Below are 21,464 nucleotides of genomic sequence, written 5' to 3' on the forward strand. Positions count from 1 at the left end.
TGGGCTTTTTCTACCAAAGAAGCCCTAGTGGTAGGGAATTCTCAAGGACTTGGTGGGGCACCTCACTTTCTCCCAGTATCCTCCTCCTGGCAACCTCTTTCCTTTTTCTGTCGCATTCTCTCTTCCTCAGCCATTATATATATGAAGTTGCCTTCTACTGAATCAGACCCTCGGTCCATCAAAGTCAGTATTGTCTTCTCAGACTGGCAGTGGCTCTTTCTCCAGGGTCTCAAGCGGAGGTTTTTCACACCTATTTGCCTGGACCCTTTTTTGGAGATGCCAGGGATTGAACCTGGGACCTTCTGCAGATGCTCTACCACTGAGCCACCGTCCCTCCCATTCGACAAGCTACCTTTTAACTGCCTTCTGTCTTCAGCTATATGTATATGTATTAATCCATTTGTATCCCACCTTTCTTCACAGTGGGAACCAAAGCAGCTCACATTATTGTCCTCCCCTCCTTTTTATCCTCACCACAACTGTGTGAAGGGGGAAGGCAGAAAAAGTATGTGACTGGTCCAAAATCACACCCATGAGCTTCCACAGCAAGATGAGGATTCAAACCTGGGTCTCTCAGACCCTACTCAGGACTGGACGGTTATTCCAGTGTGAAAGGCTTGCTTGTATTAAATTAAGCCTAGCAGTTCAGCATCTGCTGTTTTCCACTTTACCTTTTTTTTCCTTCACCGATAGCTTCCTGGCCTCAAAAAAACCAGCTGAAAGCTATTTTGTGTCCACTGCTGTCTGGGACACACACACACACATAAATGGCAAATAAATCTGTAGCATACGAAAACCAGAATACATACTCTCCAATGTGACAACAAGGACTTCTCATGATGGCCATTATTTAAAACATTTTCAGTTCCACATTTTCCCCCTACCCATGCATGCTTCTGATAAAGAACTCCCTACTATGCTTCACTTTTAAAAATCTGTATTTTCAGCTCCGTCTCTCACACTGTTAGCAAATTGCAATAAACCATGGGAAGATGTTAACCATTGCAGGGGTTGGCAGACAGCTAGGGGATAGGCTGATCTGTCTTTGATGCCTGCCAATGGCAGAAGAGAGTTTACTCATGTTTGGGAATCCCTTGCCCACTTTCCAAGTGCAATACCCATCACAGAGAATGACAAGCGACAAGAGAGAAAGAAAAATCATTTGCAATTTAAATTTAGAAAAGAAGGGAGAAAAAGCTGAGATATATCTGGAACATGGGTGGCTTGCAGTGAGGGGTATACAAGTTGCTCCCTGGAGACCTGCTACTTGTGTTTAGAAATCTACTTGAATACTTAAGCATAGAAACAGCATTTCCCTTGGCAGAAGAAGTGGATAGGGTCTTTCCCCACTTTGCTCTTTGTGGCTTTCCTGAGAGCTTGCTGACACTCCTAGGAACAAAATTTGGGAGATGGCGGACAGCCACTCAGGCTTGGGTGGATCTACAGCATCGCTCGTTGGCTTCCAAAGAGGAGATGCTGGGAGAGGGAAGAGGGGCCCGACGAGCAAGAGAGAACCTGTCGCCATGGTGAATCCACCCAGGCGCATGCCATTGGCCCGCTGCCAAGGCGGGGGTGGGGGAGGCGCAGGCTCGCGTGGGACCACAGGATTGGCCAGCCCATTGCACGTGACCAGACAAGGGGGCAGAAAGCCTGCGCCTGAGAGGCCGTCAATCCCCCCACTCCCTCCCGCTGTCAGAGACTCTGCCAATGGCAGGCTGGCGGCCAGGGGGAAGCGTGGACAAGCAGGAAATGCCAAGTGCAGGAGTTCCATGTCCTAGACAGCGGCTGGAATGTGTGTCTGGGAGCAGCCAGACCAAGTCCAAAAGACACCACCACCTCCACCTGGAGTACCCCCTCCCAGTGTTGCCCTGCTGCTGCCCCCCCTCCACTATGTGCAAGGAACACCTCCCCTGGGGGCCGCAGAACTCAGAGTGCAAGCCGCTGGGCATGCATCCACTTCAGAACCACCCCCCAAAGTGCCCAGATCACAGCAGCCCTGTGCGGTTGGGTAGGCCATCAGTCTGGGCAGGCTGAGGGGCAGCACCCCCCTCCCCTTTCCAGCCATGAGGGGGGCAGCGTGGCGGTTCATAGCCCATTCCCCGCCCCCAAGACCCAAGTCTGCCCACCCTCCCAGGCACTCCTTCGGAGAGGTCACTGACGGGGGGGCGGGTTGCCCCAGAAACGCGCAGCATATGCCAAGCAGGAGAGACAACAGAGGGAACAGCTCAGACTTTATTTTTCCGGAACAGAGTGCAGCAGTTTCCCTGGTGCATGCTGTGCAGTCTTGCCGTGGGTGGGGTTCCACTCCAAGCAGCGGGCAAAAGCAGTTGAGGGAGTGGGGGGCGGTGGAGCGGCACACGCAGAAGCCTCTGTGTTGGAGTCCCACCTGCAAAACGGAGACAGAGATGAAGAGAACCTGCAGGGGTGGCTAGAAGAGCAGGCTGCGTTTCAGTTGGGTGCTCTCTTAAAGGGACAGTATCTGGCCCACCTCCCCGCAATGGGGCAGCTGCCACACACACATGCCCCGTGCCCTGCTAGGGGTTGGGAGCACGGCAGAGGGCAGACCAAGGGAAGGGAGCAGGCGGCAGCACAAGCTAGCGAGTTCAGCAGATGCCCCCTGCCGGAGCCCACTGCCTGGTTCAAGTGCCAGAGACGCTTGCACACTGAGCGGTCAAGAGCAAGGGGAGGGGGAGGCAGGGGGGGATAGTGGACTTACCCAGCCATGGGCAACAGTCCTCACATGCAGAGCCTCCGGGAGCCCGGAACCTGTGGAGACCTGGAAACAAGAGCATTTAGCCCCGGGGGAGAGACCTCTCTCTCCCCCTTACAAGTCACAGATACTGCCAAAGCAACCATGAGGTGCAAAACCCATCACCAATGTGCCTGCCTGTCCCTCACTCTGAGTCCGTATGGCCGGGAGCTCACCGGCAGAACTTCCCACGACGCGCTCCTCTCCCTAACAACTGAGTTGTGCGAGGGCAGAGTGGAAGTATTTCTAGGAGGGGGGAGACCGTGACTGGGTGCTTGGGAGGGGGCTCGTCAGACTGAGGCGCAAGGGAGTTGGCGAGGCAATCACGCCGCTCCCTAAGGGGTTTTCGAGCTTCCGCAGCAGTGGAGGCAACCTTTGCTTTTGGTTTCAACGAGTGCCTATGGGGCACACCGCCGTTTTTGCAGGCGTAAAGTTACGCCTCTCGGGGGGGGTGTCATGGGTCAAACTGCTCAGGAAGCCCGCCTAAGCCTGGCCACGCCCCCAACTCCATCCCCTCCTCCGCCTGAATGCTGCGCTCCGCCTTACTTCTGCCCATGCTCAGACACAGCCCTCAAGCACCGCTGCCCTTGGATGGAGCGGCGCTTGGGCGGTCCCCCGCCCACAGAACTCCCCTCTGCTGTGGCGGCGCCAATCGAACGTAAGTGAAAACCCTTCTTGTGGCCACGTAGCGGCTCGTCTGTTCCCAAAAGACTTTCTGCCCCCCCTCTGAATTGCGCTGTTAGTAACGGGAAGGAGAAGCAAGAAAATGCCGCTCTCTGAAGGGCCATCTCTTCCCATCCTAACCAGCCCATCAGTTAATATCTGCCTCTTAAGCCCTGCCTCCAAAGGTGACACATATGGCGACAGCAGGGTATTATCTGTGGTGGCACCTCACTCAGGCACTAGGTTAAAAGAGATCTTTTCCCCCAGGCTTTAAATTACAGGTTCTAGCTTTTAACAGCCTGCTTCTGTTTTGTGGAGAGTTTTATGCTGTTTATATCCAGTATTTTAATATATTAACTATTATTTAAATATTAAAATATTTCAATATTGTCTTTAATTGTAAGTCACCTTGAGAACAGCTCTGAAGAGGCAGTATAGAATAAGAACATAAGAGAAGCCATGTTGGATCAGGCCAATGGCCCATCCAGTCCAACACTCTGTCACACAATGGCCAAAAAACTGGGTTCTAAATAAAGAAACTTCACAGATGGTTGGATGCATGCTATAGAAGATAAAGAAACAACACCTGCGTTTTAGGGTGCATATAAGTTTAAATTTACTTTTTAAATTGATTTAACAAAACTGTGTTTTCTACAGTCCTGGTCTCCTTTGGTTAACTTTATGTTGTTTGCCTACCCGAGGGCAAGCCAGGGCACGGGTGTCAATAGCTGGATTAGAGGAAAGGACAGGCAACAGGCAGAATTCAAAGAGTGTCAGGACACAGCAAGCGAAGGAATCAGAAAGCAGGCTCAAAGCCAGGGTTGCCAACCTGCAGGTTGGGCCTGGAGATCTCCCAGAATCTCAACTGATGTATAGATGACACAGATCAGTTCCATCAGAGGAAACAGCTGCTTTGGAGGGTTGACCCTAAGGCATTATACCCCCACTGAGGTCCCCCCACATTCCAAACCCCACCCTCCTCAGGCTCCACCCCCAAAATCTCCAGGAATTTCCAAAACCAGAGTCAGCAGCCCTGCTCAAAGCACAGACACAGAGCCCGAAGCAGAAGCTTTTGACCAGACCAGACAGCCTATTCTTGTTTTCTTGTAGAGGGCCAGCTGAGAGACTAGGAACTACAGACAGCCACAAAGATAAAATGGGCTCAGGTTTCTGTATTCCAAGGAAGGATCGGGGTTAGATCCTATTCCTAAATTTGTTTATTTTTATTTAAAAATATTAGGATACGAAAAGAAGAATTGGGGAAGATGAAATTCATTAAAAAGTTTACTAATATAATTATACACTATAAAGGAAGTAATCAATATCAATAAAGTATATTTCTCATATATGAAGGCAGACAATAGAACATTACAATATTTGAAGCGATTTCTCTCTTTAAAAACTTACAAAGAGTGTTTTATAATATTCAAAGGGAATCTGGCATTGTCATATTATACAGTTTTATTTTACCCCGTCACATAGGTGTAAACTGTTGGAATTCTAAGTATTTATATTGCATGCCTAGGCAATGTCTAAGTTCAGCCATTATGGGGTTAAATATGTTTACCAGTTCCTTTTGTTTAGCTGACTCAGGAAGGGATATCTGGCTCACTGCCAATGAGATGAGAGCTGATAGAATGTTAAGGAGAGGGTCGGAAATGACAATTAAAAAAAGAGCCGTTGGCAGCTTTGCGTGCTACAGGCAGTGGCATGGAGAGGGGGCTGTTGGGCCACCCAGTATTGCGGCTTCCATGGCCTGGCACGGGTTGCGACCCTGCAAATGGGAAATGCTGGTTTACATGCTTAAGAGCAAGAAGGAGGCTCTTGATAAATTCAAGTGCTATGTGGCTCTAGTTGCGTCACAGCTTCTATTTATTTGCACCAACCTTTACTGTTTTCATATTCACCATAGCACTAAATCTTTATCATCCACTTATTGTTTTAGAGCACTAATAATAAACTTCTTTTGTTGTCATACTGCTTGGGTCCTCATGTTTCCTTGGTCACAGTTAAGAGGTATATACTAATAAGGAAGATACAGGGGTGGTTGGGTGCTCTGGGCCCTCCCATGCAGACCAGAGTGGTGGCAGCCGGTGGAAGGCCCTCCTAGGCCCCTGCTGTGAGACAGCCTGCAGAAGGTGGGGTTTGAGGAGGGGTGAGACCTCCGACAGGTACAATGCCATAGACTCCAAACCAACAATTTCCTCCTGGGGAACCACTGTGGCCAATCTCAAGATGCTTGTTGGAGATCACTCAGAATTACAACTAATCTCCAGATGGCAGAGATCACTTCCCCTGGAGAAAACAGCTGCTTTGCAGGTGGACAGATAAGTAGGGTGCTTAAGTCCAACAATGTCATCAGAGACAGACCGTTGGTCTGAAAGGCATCACTAAAGGCATCACTAAAGGCTGCTGTGGCAGAAGTCATTGGAGCCAGTCTTGACTGCTGAGAAATTCCTGGAGATTTTGTGGTGGAGTCTGAGAAGGGTGTAGGAGTTAGGGCTTCAGAGCGGGGTCTGCCAGACAGACTCTTGCTGTGGAACCTGACTGGGTGATTTTGGACCAGTCACAGACTTCCAGCCTAACTTGTCTTATACGGTCGTTGTCCAGATCAAGGGGGCAGAGGAGAATGATGTAAGCTGCTTTGGTTCCCTCCCCCCAACTGTGGAGAAAGACTGTGCTATTCCTTTGCAGAGGCTGAAGGGAGGGGAAGGTGGTGGAAAACTGCAATCAGAGGTGCAGATAAAGGTGAGATACGGTTGCCAACTCCAGGTTAGGAAATTTAAGAGGTAGGGCCTTGAGAGGGTGGGATTGGAAGAGGGACCTCAGACAGGTACAATGCCATTTTCTCCTGGGAAGTCACTGTTGCCAATCTTCAGGTGAGAGCTAGAGATCATTCAAAATTACAACTGCTCTCCAGATGGCAAAGATCAGCAACTGTGAGAAAATGACCCCTCTGTCACAAACATGGTTGCCAGGGCGCCTGGAGAAGTGAGCTTGCATCCGCCTGGCCAGTGAATGCGAGTAAAACTATCCAGGAACTATGTAAGACTCCTGTGTACAAGCTACCAAGTATACACGTGCTTGAGTCAGGCGCAGAGTGTCTGCAGACGCACGCGGACGTTTCCCCGCTACCGCGTGGAACCCGCCATGGCGAGGAGGAGGCTACGCCGCCACGGAGCTGTCCAGGCGAACGGTGTTGAAGCGCTAAACATGAAAACCACTGTGTTTCGCTAACACCACATGTAGCCATCTTCCTGCCTGGTTGGGCTTCATTTCTTCCTAGTGGGAACCTCACGTACACACCTTGAGTCATTCCTAGCCCGCAAGCAACCTACCTAGTCTATGAATGGATTAATGGTTCAACAGTTGATCCTGATTACTAAGTGATATCCTGAACAACAGTCTTCACCCAGGAGAGATGAGAAAGAGGAAGGATCTCTCCTGATACATCCAAGCCCTTTTGTCTACACCGGAATACCTAGGTTCATATCTGATTCTCTATTGTCCCTTTCCCAGTTAATCCCATTTCTTCCCAATCACCCAACCATTCCCGTACTGATATCAGCGGAGCCGCCCCAGGCCCTGTCGCAACTTGGAAGTTTCCAGGATGCCCAGGATGAAGGTGATGTTCATTGGTTGAAGCACACACCCAATCAGGTGTCGCCATAGACTCGCCATTGGTCCAGCCGATGTCCAGCCTTCTTGGTCATCGGCGGGACCTCCCATTACCACTCCCAGTCACCTCCCATCCCCTCAGGACTAAGGTGACTCTATATAACCTGTGGACTAGCTACCCACAGGTGTGCTCTCTATTCAGCAACCCCCTTAACCCGCTGTATAGATCCATCCCCGATTCCTGATCAGTTTCGGGTCCATTCCCCCATTCCCTCATTCGTCGCCATCGGAGCCTTCCTTGGAGTCTGCGAGAGGTAGTATTACCCTGTATGTCCATCCTTTTATGTTCCCCTATCGATCTCTCTATTTTTCCTAGACCTGTATGAATGTGTGAATGTTTTGTATTTTACCTTGTGTGAAAGAACTATTATATCAAATAAATTACAATTGATTTTACTAAATTAGAGTCCTTTATTGAGCATTGACTATCTGAATGGTTAAGCCTGGTATACACAGATAACAAAGATTCCTTTTTAGGGCCAGCTGTCTCTCAATCTAATTCCCCAATCTAATCATAGAATCATAGATTTGGAAGGGACCTCTAGGGTCATCTAGTCCAACCCCCTGCACAATGCAGGAAACTCACAAATACCTCCCCCTAAATTCACAGGATCTTCATTGCTGTCAGCTGGCCATCTAGCCTCTCTTTAAAAACCTCCGAGGAAGGAGAGCCCACCACCTCCCGAGGAAGCCTGTTCCACTGAGGAATCGCTCTAACGGTCAGGAAGTTCTTCCTAATGTTGAGCCGAAAACTCTTCTGATCTAATTTAAACCCATTGGTTCTGGTCCTGGTTTCTGGGGCCACAGAAAACAATTCCACACTATCCTCTATATGACAGCCCTTCAAGTACTTGAAGATGGTGATCATATCACCTCTCAGCTTCCTCCTCGCCAGGCTAAACATGACAGCTCCTTCAATCTTTCTTCATAGGACTTGGTGGCCAAGTGCAAAGTAATGCACATTGGGGCCTAAAATCCCAGCTACAAATACAAGTTGATGGAGCGTGAACTGACAGAGACTGACCAAGAGAGAGATCTTGGGGTCGTGGTAGATAACTCACTGAAAATGTCAAGACAGTGTGCAATTGCATTGGAAAAAGTGCAGAAAAGGGCAACTAAAATGATTAAAGGGTTAGAACACTTTCCCTATGAAGAAAGGTTAAAATACTTGGCGCTCTTTAGCTTGGAGAATCGTCGATTGAGGGATGACATGATAGAGGTTTACAAGATTATGCATGGGATAGAGAAGATAGAGAAAGAAGTACTTTTCTCCCTTTCTCACAATACAAGAACTCGTGGGCATTCAATGAAATTGCCAAGCAATTGGAATAGAACGAATAAAAGGAAGTACTTCTTCACACAAAGGCTGATTAACATGTGGAAATCACTGCCAAAAGAGGTGGTGACTACAAGCATAGCCAGCTTCAAGAGGGGATTGGATAAAAATATGGAGCAGAGGTCCATCAGTGGCTTTTAGCCACAGGGTATTGTTGGAACTGACTGGGGCAATGATGCTCTGTATTCTTGGTGCTTGAGGGGCTGCATAGTGGAAGGGCTTCTAGCCCCAATTGTGAACCTCCTGATGGCACTTGGGTTTGGGGGTTTTTTGGCCACTGTGTGACACAGAGTGTTGGACTGAATGGGCCATTGCCCTGATCCAACATTGCTTCTCTTATGTTTTATGTTCTTGGTCTTCAGACCCCTCACCATCTTTGTTGCCCTCCTCTGGACCCATTCCAGCTTGTCTATATCCTTCTTAAAATGTGGTGCCCAAAACTGAACACAATACTCCAGGCGAGGTCTTACCAGAGCCTTATTCTGTGTGTGATTATAGAACATTAACAATTCCTGATACTGAGATTCTTCCACATTGGTTCTGTTCACCAATCTGATTGGAATAGATTTCAGTGAACTCAAAGAACCAAGGTCAGTTCCTGCCACAGAAAGACCACCACATACTCTATCCAGCATGAAATCATTTTGTTGGCTATTTTGAGATTTTGGGGGTTTTAACCAGCTTTGCAAAAACCAAATGACCAGCAGATCTCTCCTCAGCCAAAACCACTGTCTAAAAATACCATCATTAAAATTCAACCTGAGAGAGAGAGAGAGAGAGAGAGAGGAGCAAGCCTGCATTTGTAGACAGCTGGAAAATACTGTTTTAGCACACAGACAGCATTTCCAGAGCAGCAGTAGCAGCAGGCTATTAAATTACAGATTAGCCTGGCTTCACAATGTGTGTGGTACTGACATGTACCAAAAAGTTGAACCTAAGTTCAGTGCTTGTTTAGCTTGGGGTCCCCAGCCTTTTTGAGCCTGTGGGCACCTTTGGAATCCTAACTGAGGGTGGTAGATACCACAAGATGGCTGCCTCAGCAGGCAGAGCTGGCCACAAAATGATATGGAGTGAAGTTCTGCAGAACTTTAAAATAACCTCTCCAGCATTTCATGCAGAATCTCTGTTTAGCAGGATGCCTTTTCAAATAAACACACTGTTTAAAAATATTTTCTTGTATGCATACTGCTGACTGTCAGCTCTGGGACTGTCCTCAAATAAAGAAGGCTTCCAGTGCAGTCAGAAAGCTGGATTTATTGATAGATAGAAACATTAGCATAACATGTCTGTGTCAGAACTGGCTCACCTTTGGGGTGGCTAGTACTTATACCTTATCTTGGCTGTTATGCAGCCTGCCAAAAATACAGTGCAAAAAGTCCATGCAAAGCAGAACCAACTGGTTCCCACCAACACCTTTCATTCCCAAAACATTAAATAGTGTGAGCTGTCTCAGGGATGAGATAAAGCAGCCTTGAGACGGAAGCTTCACTGTCATCCACAGGATAGAAATGGATTCCTGTGGTTCTTACAATGGACACAGCAAAGCCAAAGCGAAGCAGGCACAGTGCACCCTCCCCCATTCTTAAGACACACGGGTATTTCAGCATACAGAAATATAAAAATGGCAAGGCCCCTTGACATTGACCTTCAGTCATGTAGTGAAGAGCCCTGTGTTGTGGTGGCAGCTGCTGCCAAAGCAGTGATTCTTTGAATCTGCACAGCCAGTCAGATCTTCAATAGCCCATTAGGAGTCCTGCTGGATGAAAGCCTCTGTCCCAACTCAGGGGGGTCTTACCAATTGCTGCCATCACTCTGGGTTAAGGGTCTCCCTTGAAAAGGCCCAGAGTACCCCTCCAAGCCCTTCCAGGCCTCCCTTAGCTTAGGTCAAATAATGGGCGTGAGGACCAAGCAGAGTTAGCAATAAGGGGGGGGGGGGAGGTTTATTTAGAAGGTCAGTGCAATATAACAAACAAGGTGCATAAAACAGTAAAAGGGGTGAAGGGAAAAATAACCAAATGCCCTAATGCATCTGAACTTACTGTCCCTAACTGTCTCAGTCAGACCTGCGCCTACTCACCATAGGGTTGCCAAGTCCAATTCAAGAAATATCTGGGGACTTTGGGGGCGGAGCCAGGAGACTTTGGGGGTGGAGCCAGGAGACACTGGGGGCGGAGCCAGGAGCAAGGATGTGACAAGCATAATTGAACTCCAAGGGAGTTCTGCCCATCACATTTAAAGGGACAGCACACCTTTTAGAATGCCTTCCTTCCATAGAAAATAATGAAGGATAGGGGCACCTTCTTTTGGGGCTCATAGAATTGGACCCCCTGGTCCAATCTTTTTGAAACTTGGGAGGTATTTTGGGGAGAGGCACTAGATGCTATACTGAAAATTTGGCGCCTCTACCTCAAAAAACAGCCCCCCCCCAGAACCCCTGACACCTGCGGATCAATTCCCCATCATTCCCTATGGGAATCGTTCCTGGAGGTGCATAATGGCTATGGGGGTGGAGCTTTCCCCGCCGACCAGCTGGCTGGGGGAGGGGGGAAGCCTGTAAAACCAGGGAATCCCCCGCTGGGACCTGGGGATTGGGAAGCCTAACTCACCCTATCTCACAGGGTGAGGGTCTCTCCCTGGCAGCAGCTCTTCCTCAACTCTGCCTCCTAGGAAAAAGAACACCCACTTCCTGGGCTTGGCCTTTATATATTCTCTTCCCAGGCTCCACCCCTCTCTGGACCTGTTTCCCTCCAAAACCCTCGCTACCCAATCAGAGAGACAGAAGTGATCCTGGGAGATGTAGGCTTTTCCCAGTAACTCCTAAGCAGGCTTCCCTGGGGCCTGCAGGCCTCGCTAGGCCAAGGATCATGACAGCTTCTTTTGGGCATGCCCACTTTCCAAAAACACTTGTTGAGTGCCAAGAAAGGTTTCAGCGGGTTTCATTGTGTCCACAGGCACCATGCTGGATACCCCTCCTTTAGCTCTTCCCTTCCCCATAAAGTTTCTGGCAATGGCTACTTTTTTGTAGGGTTTTTTTTAAAAAATAATATATCTTTATTGAGCTTAGCATCATCATACAAAATATAGCAGGCACTAAATAACATGATATGCTAGCACATTACAACATTTAAAGAAACATATTTAGCAAAAAGTAAAGAATCCCATACTGTTTATGAATATTCATATAGGCTACCATGATGTTAGGGGGAGGAGTGAAAAGAGGAGATACAAAAAAAAAAAGAAAAGGAAAGGAAAGGAAAAAGAAAAATATGGGGGGGGGGGAGAAAAAAGGGGAGGAGTTAAAAAGATGCAAATAAAGAGATACATTCCTGTACAGAGAGAGGGGAAGGACTGGCTGAAGATTTGAATTTCCAGTTTAAATATGGTGACCATATATGGGAGTAGGGTTGCCAAGTCCAATTAAAGAAAATTCTGGGGACTTTGGGGGTGGAGCCAGGAACAAGGGTGTGACATGCATAATTGAACTCCAAGGGAGTTCTGGCCATCACATTTAAAGGGACAGCACACCCTTTTAAATGCCTTTCTTCCATAGGAAATAATTAAGGATAGGGGCACCATCTTTTGGGGCTCATAGAATTGGACCCTCTGGTCCAATCGTCTTGAAACTTGGGGGGTATTTTGGGGAGAGGCACTAGATGCTATACTAAAAATTTGGTGCCTCTACCTCAAAAAATAGCGCCCCCAGAGCCCCCAATACCCACGGATCAATTCCCTATTATTCCCTATGGGAATCGTTCTCCATAGGGAATAATAGGGTGCCCAGTAGACATTTCCCTCCCCCCACGCTTTCTAAAGGGGGGGAGGGCCTCCAAACCAGGGAATCCCCTGCCCCCTCCCTCTCTCACACACACAAATACTTACTAGATCTTCTTCCTGCAGAACTCTACTTGCTGTGAAAACGAAAGCAAAAGAAAGGGAGGGGCCGTTCTCCATGGAAACTGTTACTGACCCTTTCCAATGAAGCCCTTCCTGTTTCCTGCACAGCCTTAAAGGGGCACACATTTTACAAACGGATCAGGAGCTCTACAACAACATGATGCCTACACGTATGTTCTCCCCCCTCCCCCCGCTTCCGGATTTTTGGAGAGCGGGGGAGGAGGCTGCAAATTCGGGGATCCCCCACCCTGGGGTTGGGAAGCCTATATGGGAGAATGAGGACGTAAAGTCCGGGTTTTGATTTAAAAAAGTGAAAATATGTAAGACTCAGACTTAGCTTAGCATCTTGTTAAACAAGATCTTGAGAGATAGCAGATAGGGATCATGACCAATAGGCTCAACATAAAATTAGAGTTCTTCCTCATCTCGGGAGCAGCTTGCTTTAGCATTCTTGTTGAGGGGACAGCACATTTACACTGTTGTACAAGCTGTAGACTCACTACTTTATATTGTAGCTGTCATTTCTTCAGTGTTGTCACATGAAAAGATATACTTAAGTATTTACAAAATGTGAGAGGGTGTACTCACTTCTGTGACATACTGTATCAGTTCCATTACGTTGTACCGTTGGTGACCAAATATAAAGACACAGTTTATAATCCCTTCTTTTTAAAGGTATTCCAAGTTTTGATTTTTTTTGAAACAGTATATAGCTTCTTCCCTCGACACGCTCATCTGTTCTGCTGAGAACGATAAGGCCCACACACTGTCACTTCCTCTTGCAACAGCTTTAATAAGTTGCGATTTCCGCTCTTCTTTTAAAACTGCGTGGGTCGTCTCCATCTTGATTTCATCCAGCACATTTCCAGGTTGCTGTTTATTCACTTTCCCCAACTCATTTGACACCTCTGAGATCTTGTGACATTCCTGCTCATGTCGATTTTCAATTTTGCTGTACTTCAGAAGAAAGTTTTCCACCCGCTTTTCTATTAACTCTGCTAAAAGACAAATTCCGTGCTTTATAGAAGATATGGTAGCAAAAAAATCTTTTTTATCATCTTCTTCATTTTGCCAAATCATCTTTCCACAGAATTACTCAGTCCAATAGCAAAAGTCAATAAATAGCCCAGAGTCCCAGTTAGTTTATCCTCCAGCTCTCCTTCTGCCGTGTGCTTTTTCCTTATATTCCAGTTCAAACCACATCAATTCTGCTTCCCAATCAGATAAATTATCTTAGAAAAATATTCAGCTTTTATTCAGACTGTATTATAATATGTTAATGTTCCAATTGTAGCTTATTTAATTATAAACCAAATCAATTTGAGTGCCTGTATTCAATCCAATTAAAAACGCCAGAGAAAAGGATGCCAATTTTCAACAGTTTGTTCATCTCCTTTTGGAAACCTCTCTTGCAGGGGAGGGGGAAATCGTCCTCCTCCCCCTCCTTTTGAACAGTCCCATTTGGTTTTACAATAGGAATTCCATTAGTTGGTTAGATTGCAAAGTAAACTTACTTGCAGGGTAGTTTCAGCAATTGCAGTAGAAAAGAAGATGCTTAGAAAAGTCGCTAAGACAAAGGAAAAGTCAGGCATTCACTGCTTGTTGCCATCATGACGATCAGTGTGGTGGAGCATTGGAGCGACAGGAGACTCAGGAGCCGACTGCCATTGTTCTCCCTGGCTCCTGTCAAGCTCCTTGCTGATAGGAACCCTTGTCCGGGCCCCCCTGGGGGTACCACAGCTGTGCCACCCCTCTAACCACCCGATTTGGGGGGCTGCTAGAGACAAGCTCTGTGGACTCCACCAACGACAAAGCGCTGAAACCCGGAACAGAAAATTTGACTTAAGATGGACTCCTAAGTACCCTGAGAGAGGAGTCAGCATCGCATGATTCCAAGAAAAGTGAACTGTCTAATGCGATGTCTGTTTTAAGTTTAAAAGCAGAGGGAAATCCATAAAGTTTGTTATCTCATGGAGGCGATGAATATTGCAATACTGAATTTAAAAGGTTTTTTGAAGCTGAAGGGACCAAACATAAAGTGACTGTTCCACACAGCCCTCAACAGAATGGGTGTTTAGAGAGACTTAATCATGTTTTGCTGGAAATGACCAGAGTTATGTTTATGTATTCTGGACTGCCTAAAGGTCTATGGGCTGAAGCTGTGAATACAGCAGTGTAGCTGCGCAACAGAATACCTTCAAAATCAACAGGTGTCATTCCATTTCAAGCTGGGTTTGGCAAGAGGCCTGGTCTTAAGCACATCAAAGTTTTTGGTTCCAAAGCTTATGCACATGCTCCTAAAGAGAATAGAGGAAAGTTTGATGCCAGAGCTGAAACTGGATTTGTAGTTGGATACTCCACTGGAGGGAAAGGCTACAGAATTTATGATCCACAAACCCGCACAGTCAAGCTTTGCAATGTGGTGTATGTTGATGACAGTAATTCGCCAAGTGCACCCTGTGTACCTGATCCATGAGGTTTCTGAGACAGCTCCTGAGGACTGATTTGCTTGTCTACCTGTAGGTTTACCTTCAGAAGACTCTACTAAGCCAGAAGGGGAAGCAGGAACTGTATATTGGGAAGCAGCAGAATCCGCAACAGAACTCTCACCCACTCTCAGACGATCAGGAAGGAGCACTAAAGGGCAACCACCGCAGAAATACGGATACTGTGAAACTGTGCAATCTATAAAAGAACCCAAAATGGCTGGTAACAATGCAGTTGTGAAAAGACTGAAGCGGAAGGAAGCAGAAGCAGATCAAGATATCGAATACCTTAAGCAACCAGTTGCTCTTCTGAATGAAAAGGCCATCTTGCAAACATCTTTGAGGAAGGAAAAGAAGCTTCGTGTAGAAAATGCTAAACTGAAGAAAGAAACTGAACTACTGAAGCAGCAAATGATCCAGGGAGAAATTAGAATGGAGTGAAACAGATCCCTGTACCACACAGCAATATAGCCTCATTTTCAGAAGGTGTCTCCCAGCCTGTGTCTACAGAAGTTGCACCACTGGTGCCTAAAGACCAATCTAGAGCCAGAAGTAGATCTATTGGCATGAACTGTGAACTAGTGAGAGATCTACTCCAGAAGAAGCTGACTGAAATAGAATACTATTATACAGATGAAATGGTGGCTGATATTCTCACCAATCCATTATCTCATACAAGATTTAAATGTTTATGTGAAATGCTAAATTTGGTAAATGTAACTGAAACAGTGAACAATGAATGTCAATAATTGCTGAATGTATCATAACTTGCACCTTAGACATTAAGAAGGTGTGTTGGAATTTTGAATATTTATATTGTATGTCTAGGCAATGTCTAAGTTCAGTCATTATAGTGTTAAATACATTTACGTGTCAATCAGACTAGAGCTGATGGAATGTTAAGCAGAAGTTTGAAAAACACAGTTAAAGAAGAGCAGTTGGCAGTTCTGTGTTAGGATCTGGAGTGAACTGACTGAGTAACAGCTTGTTAGTGATAGCTTAGAGAATGAAGTCTTTAGTGTTATTATTTTCATCCCAATGTCTCTACCCCTTTAGAAATAAAATATATTTTTCAATATTAAAGATCTCTCCACTCTTTTGTGATCCAGTGGTCCACTGAACTATCTTGCAAAGTTTAAATAATTTCCCTCACAAAATTTCCAACATAGACCAGGGGGCCTACAGGTGGAGTGGGGGAAGGGAGCTTTAAAGTTCCTGCACTGTGCAGGGGGTTGGACTAAATGACCATTCAGGTCCCTTCCAGCTCTGTTTATTTGTTAATTCAGTTTACTAAGAATGCTAGTATTTTAAAATACTTGCAAAACTGCTTTGGAGTTGAGGCGGGTGAGTGACAGCACTAGTACCGGACAGCTGACACCATCTACAGATGATTACAAAATATTTCAATCACTACTGACGTCTATGATTATTTTCCACTTTATGCTTTAAAGAATAAAGGGGGGAAGAAGACCTGCGTCTTTTTCTGTGATACGAGGTGTAGGAGCTAAATCTGTCCTGACGTTAAAGGAACCCTGTGCCATGATGAATGTGGCACATCAAATACAAGAACCTGAATTCTTTACATTTTAAAGCCTCCTATTGATAGAGTTTCCTGGATGTTTGCTGTATATATGTTTCATGGCAGATGCATACCAGCCCGAGATAATCAGCCTACTGATAATATACAGTATAAGAGCATCCTCTCACCTTGCTCCAACAATAAGTTCTTCTTGTTTGGGATCAAACGTTATCTGGGAAAAGTCAACAGCATTTTCTGCTCTGAAAACATGTAACCAGGGAGTAATTTCTATGGAAATAGAAAGAAAGAATATTTAGCATGTATATAGCATATTTTGAATGTTCAAAGCATTTCACTTTCACCTTCATTAAGGTAGGTCAGTCTAATTATCCTTCTAAGGTCTCCCTTCTGGGTTTGCATTTGCCTGCTGTCAGCACCACAATACGCTTTTCCGCAGCTGTAATCTTTATGCCAGGGGTCCCCAACACCCGGTCTGTGGACCGGTTCCAGTCCGTGGACCGGTCCCGGTCTGTGGCCTGTTAACAACCGGGCTGTGAGTTGTATAATTATTTTATTATATATTACAATGTAGTAATAATAATAATAATAATAATAAGACATTGGATTTATATCCTGCCCTCCACTCAGAGTGGCTCACAATCTCCTTTAGCCTCCTCCTCCACAACAGACACCCTGTGAGGTGGGTGGGGCTGAGAGAGCTCTTCCCAGAAGCTGCCTTTTCAAGGACAGCCTCTGCAAGAGGTATGGCTGTCCCAAGGCCATTCCAGCAGCTGCAAGTGGAGGAGTGGAAAAGTGGAGAAGTGGAACAGGGTGTCTGTTGTGGGGTGAGAAGATATAGGAGATTGTAAGCCACTCTGAGTCTCTGATTCAGAGAGAAGGGCGGGGTATAAATATGCAGTTCTTCTTCTTCTTCATTGAGTTACAGCATGGTAACCAGTAACTAAGAAGATTGCTCATGGTTCCTACACTAGGATGCCATTGGATCATTTAAACCAGCATGGAGCCTGTGATTGGAGCAGGGCGGCAGGGTTTTGGGTCCTATGACCCATTGTCTACCAGACCCCCAAGCTCAGACTAAAGGCTCCAATGAGCAAGGCAGGAAAATGGGTGATAGCAACATTAGCCCACATACACAACACCTTCCAAAACTGGAAAGATGCCGTGATGACTGGCACTTGAAGGAGTCACTGCTCTATTTTAGTATTATAGAATCCTTAATAATACAGCTACAATATGAAGGATCCCATTTATTTTAGGGGGAGGTATTTGTGAGTTTCCTGCATTGCGCAGGGGGTTGGGCTAGATGACCCTGGGAGTGCCTTCCAACTATGATTCTACGATTTTCTCCATTCATCTCCATGTTGAGTCAGAAATTCAGTTTTACATGGCCAATAAAACAAGAAAGACAGAACTGCATTTTGAACCACTCTTCCATCCCATATATCACCAGGGGCGTTCGGATACATTCTAAAATTCTGTGGCATTTGTTCTGCCTTCTGCCCAAGGAGAGTCTCGCTCAGTTAATTTCTGTTTATGCCAGGCAACAATCGGCACACTTGTCATGGGGAACAGCCTTGTCCTTTGGAACATTTCTCACAGGTCTTGAAATCTTCCAGATTAAGGTAACATTGAAATTGCTTCATCACCTGCCTTCAAGCCGCTTTGTCATAATAAATTTGTATATTTCGCATATAAAATTGCATAAATGTGATGCAACTTTATATGCAACATATACAAATTTGTATTAGCTGCAATAATTGTGCACAGGGCTTTGCTAGCTTAGGATCTCCACCTGCACTTATAAATAATATAGTTATAAATTAGATTTTTTTTAAACCCTCCTCCCCCATACTTGGGGCTCAGGGCGGTGTACAATATTTCATGAAAATACATTCAAATCAGGTTTAAAATCAAATTAAGAACAGTAAAACAGATTCAATAACGATTCTAGATGGCACCATATTTACAGTTCTTGCCCCCGTACAGGAAAAGGCGAAGAAGGATCAAACTAAAAAACACTGCTGTCCTAATTCATAAGTCTGGTGAAACATCTCTGCCTTGCAAGCCCTGTGGAACTGTAGTAAGTCCTGCGGGAATGGATGTTATTAGGCAGAAAGTTCCACCAAGTCGATTGAGAACAGACGGTTGAGTTTTTACCCCTCATTCAGTGCTGGATGCCATGCAAGAGAGTTGCTGCGCAAAATATACGAGAGAGCTGCATATTACTTAGCAGTGGTTTTTGAGGATATACACAGATAACGAGAATGGGTAGTGGAAGGTCAAACTGTCCTAAGGCATATGTGGAATGAACCTTGCATCTTTTTGGATCCTTGGCACAATCTGCCCACATCCCTTCAGCAAATATGCTCCTTATGTTTAGTGGGAACAGCCAGAGACTGTGTGGCAGCTGAAAGTTGCAAGGGTGGGGTGGGGTGGGGCATCCCTTGGAACCCTCTTATTATCCAGAGGCTTTCTCCTTTGTTTCTCTTGCTAAGCTTTTCTATCTGCTAGATTTCCCAAAGCAGCAATAATTCCCTATGAAGTAAATGGATCAATTTGAGACACAGTATCATTACTGTAGCATCAAGCAAAAGTCCCCAGCTGCTATTTAGCAGTTTCTTCCCTAGGACTGTGATAGTTCTGTTCCTAAGGGGACATATGCCAGTTACAAAAATAAATACGGCAAATACTGCAGGGCAGAGAAACTGGGGTGTTATTTCTTTGTTCAACCTGCTGCTGTTGCTGGTTTCCTATTCCCCCCACTGAGTAATCACTATTTACTGTGACGTGCTTAGCCCACCCCCTCCTTCTCACAATGTAGCATACCTCTCCTCTCTTCTTTAGTATCACTGCTAATTTTTCAGTTACCAAAGTTGCCAATATGGTTGCTGCTGGTTACCTGAAACAACACTAGCAATTATGATGTTCCCTGTAGAGAAAAAGCAGAGCCCTTAGCAGCAGCAGGAACCACAAAGAAACCTTTACGACTGGGAGATTAAGCAGCTATACAGCTGACCAAATCACTCCAAAACCACAATATGGAATATTAAGTATTAAGGAACCAGCTTTATAACTGGATTCATCTCCCAGTTTTAGCATCCATGCCTACAATAATTCTTGTAACATTCTTCTAAGTTCCCAGCAGTGTTTGGAGGCTCTTAATAATTAAAACTCTGTACGTGCACAGAAGTTCAATCTTTTCAAACTTGTTTTTATCATTGTTTTGATATGTATTTAATAATTAGGAGAATCATACACTTGGAAGGGACCTCCAGGGTCATCTAGACCAACCCCTGCATAATGCAGGAAATTCACAAGTATCTCCCCCCTACATGCACACCCAGTGACCCTTGCTCAAAGCCCAGAAGATGGCAAAAAATGGGGGGGGGGCTCTCCAGGATCCTTGACAAAACTGGTCTGGAGAAAAATTGCTGCCTGACCCCAAAGTTCCAAGCAGCATTTCCCAGAACGTGTAAGAAGGGGCCTCAAACCAAACACTGGTGCAACCTTTCCTGCTCTCCTTCTCATGATCGACCTAATTCACAGAATCAGCATTGCTGTCAGATGGCCTCTGTGTGAAAACCTCCAAAGACAGAGAGCCCACCACCTCCCGAGGAACTTTGTTCCACTGCGAAACCTCTCTAACAGAGAGAGGAAGTACTTTCTATTGTCTAGTAAAAAAAAAAAAAACTCTTCTGATTTAATTTAACAGAATCATAGAGTTGGAAGGTACCCCCCAGAATCATCTAGTCCAACCCCCTACACAATGCAGGAAGCTCACAAATACCTCCTCCTAAATTCACTAGATCCGCTTTGCTGTCAGATAGCATCTAGCCTCTGTTTAAAAACTTTCAAGGAAGGAGAGCCCACCACCTCCCAAGGAGGAAGCCTGTTCCACCGAGGAACCGCTCTGTCATGAAGTTCTTCCTAATATTGAGCCAGAAACTCTTTTGTTCTAATTTCAACCCACTGGTGCTGGTCCTACCTTCTAGGGCCACAGAAAACAATTCTGCACCATCCTCTCTATGACAGCCCTTAAAGTACTTGAAGATGGTGATCATATCACCTCTCAGCCACCTCCTCTCCAGGCTAAACATGCCCAGCTCCTTCAATCTTTCTTCACAGGACTTCGTCTCCAGACCAAGTTGACAGATCGGTAGTTACCTAGATCCTCTATACCCCCTTCTTGAAGATGGGGACAACATTTGCCTTCCTCCAATCTTTGTCACTCTCCTCTGGACCCATTCCAGCTTATCTAAATCCTTCTTCAAATGTGGTGTCCAGAACTGAACACAATACTCCAGGTGAGTTCTTACCAGTGCGGAATAAAGCAATACCATCACTTCATGTGATCTGGACACCATACTTCTGTTCATACAGCCCAAAACTGCTTTTGCCTTTTTAGCCACAGCATTGCACTGTTGACTCATGTTTAGCATATGGTCCACTCAGACCCCTAGATCCTTTTCACACATAGTACTGCCAAGACAAGTCTCCCCCATCCAGTATTTCTTTATATGTGCAGCCAGCAGTCCATATAGCAAAAAGGTCATACCGGTGCCCTTGTTTCACATTTAGCTTTCTCAAGCTTCTCACAAATAATTCCTTCCACTGGGTAAGAATGCCTACAACTTTCAACAATGAATAACACTTCACATTTGAAGTGTCTAGGGTCTCAGTGTCAAGTTCTGTGCAGCATTAATTAATTACACCTCTTCGAAGTAAATCAAATTAGGCTTTTTTTAATGATAAGAATGTTTACAACATGGACTGGTCTTGCTAAAACTGATCCCCAATGGTCAGACTATACCTTTATACCTTACCATAACCATTATTATGCAGAACAAAATAGGAGTCAAGTTTCACCTTTAAGACCAACTTAGTTTTATTCAGAACGTAAATTGGAATAAAAGTAAGTTGGTCTTAAAGGTGCTATTTGACTCCTATTTTGTTCTACTACTTCAGACCAACACGGCTGACGACTTGGATCCATGATTAACTATGCAGGCATTCGGGCGCACAAATTCTGGCGGGCGATTACGATAATTCCAAGATAAGACACTCTCCTTCTTTTCCCCACAGTTCAGACAGTTTTCTTCAAAACTGAAAGTTAACAGG

The 21,464-nt window shown here is 45.6% G+C and overlaps 1 protein-coding gene across 1 annotated transcript in view; it reads right to left on the minus strand.

The window, feature by feature from the left end:
- The window catches only part of SEMA5A (semaphorin 5A), a 179,568-nt gene that overhangs the window by 129,909 nt on the left and 28,195 nt on the right, over positions 1-21,464 (minus strand). The window contains exon 3 of the mRNA XM_060253773.1: positions 16,514-16,613. Within this exon, the coding sequence (XP_060109756.1) occupies positions 16,514-16,613 (100 nt within the window). The remainder of the gene's footprint in view (positions 1-16,513; positions 16,614-21,464) is intronic.

This window comes from Heteronotia binoei, chromosome 14, assembly GCF_032191835.1.
Source record: "Heteronotia binoei isolate CCM8104 ecotype False Entrance Well chromosome 14, APGP_CSIRO_Hbin_v1, whole genome shotgun sequence".
In the NCBI taxonomy this organism is placed as follows: Eukaryota; Metazoa; Chordata; class Lepidosauria; order Squamata; family Gekkonidae; genus Heteronotia; species Heteronotia binoei.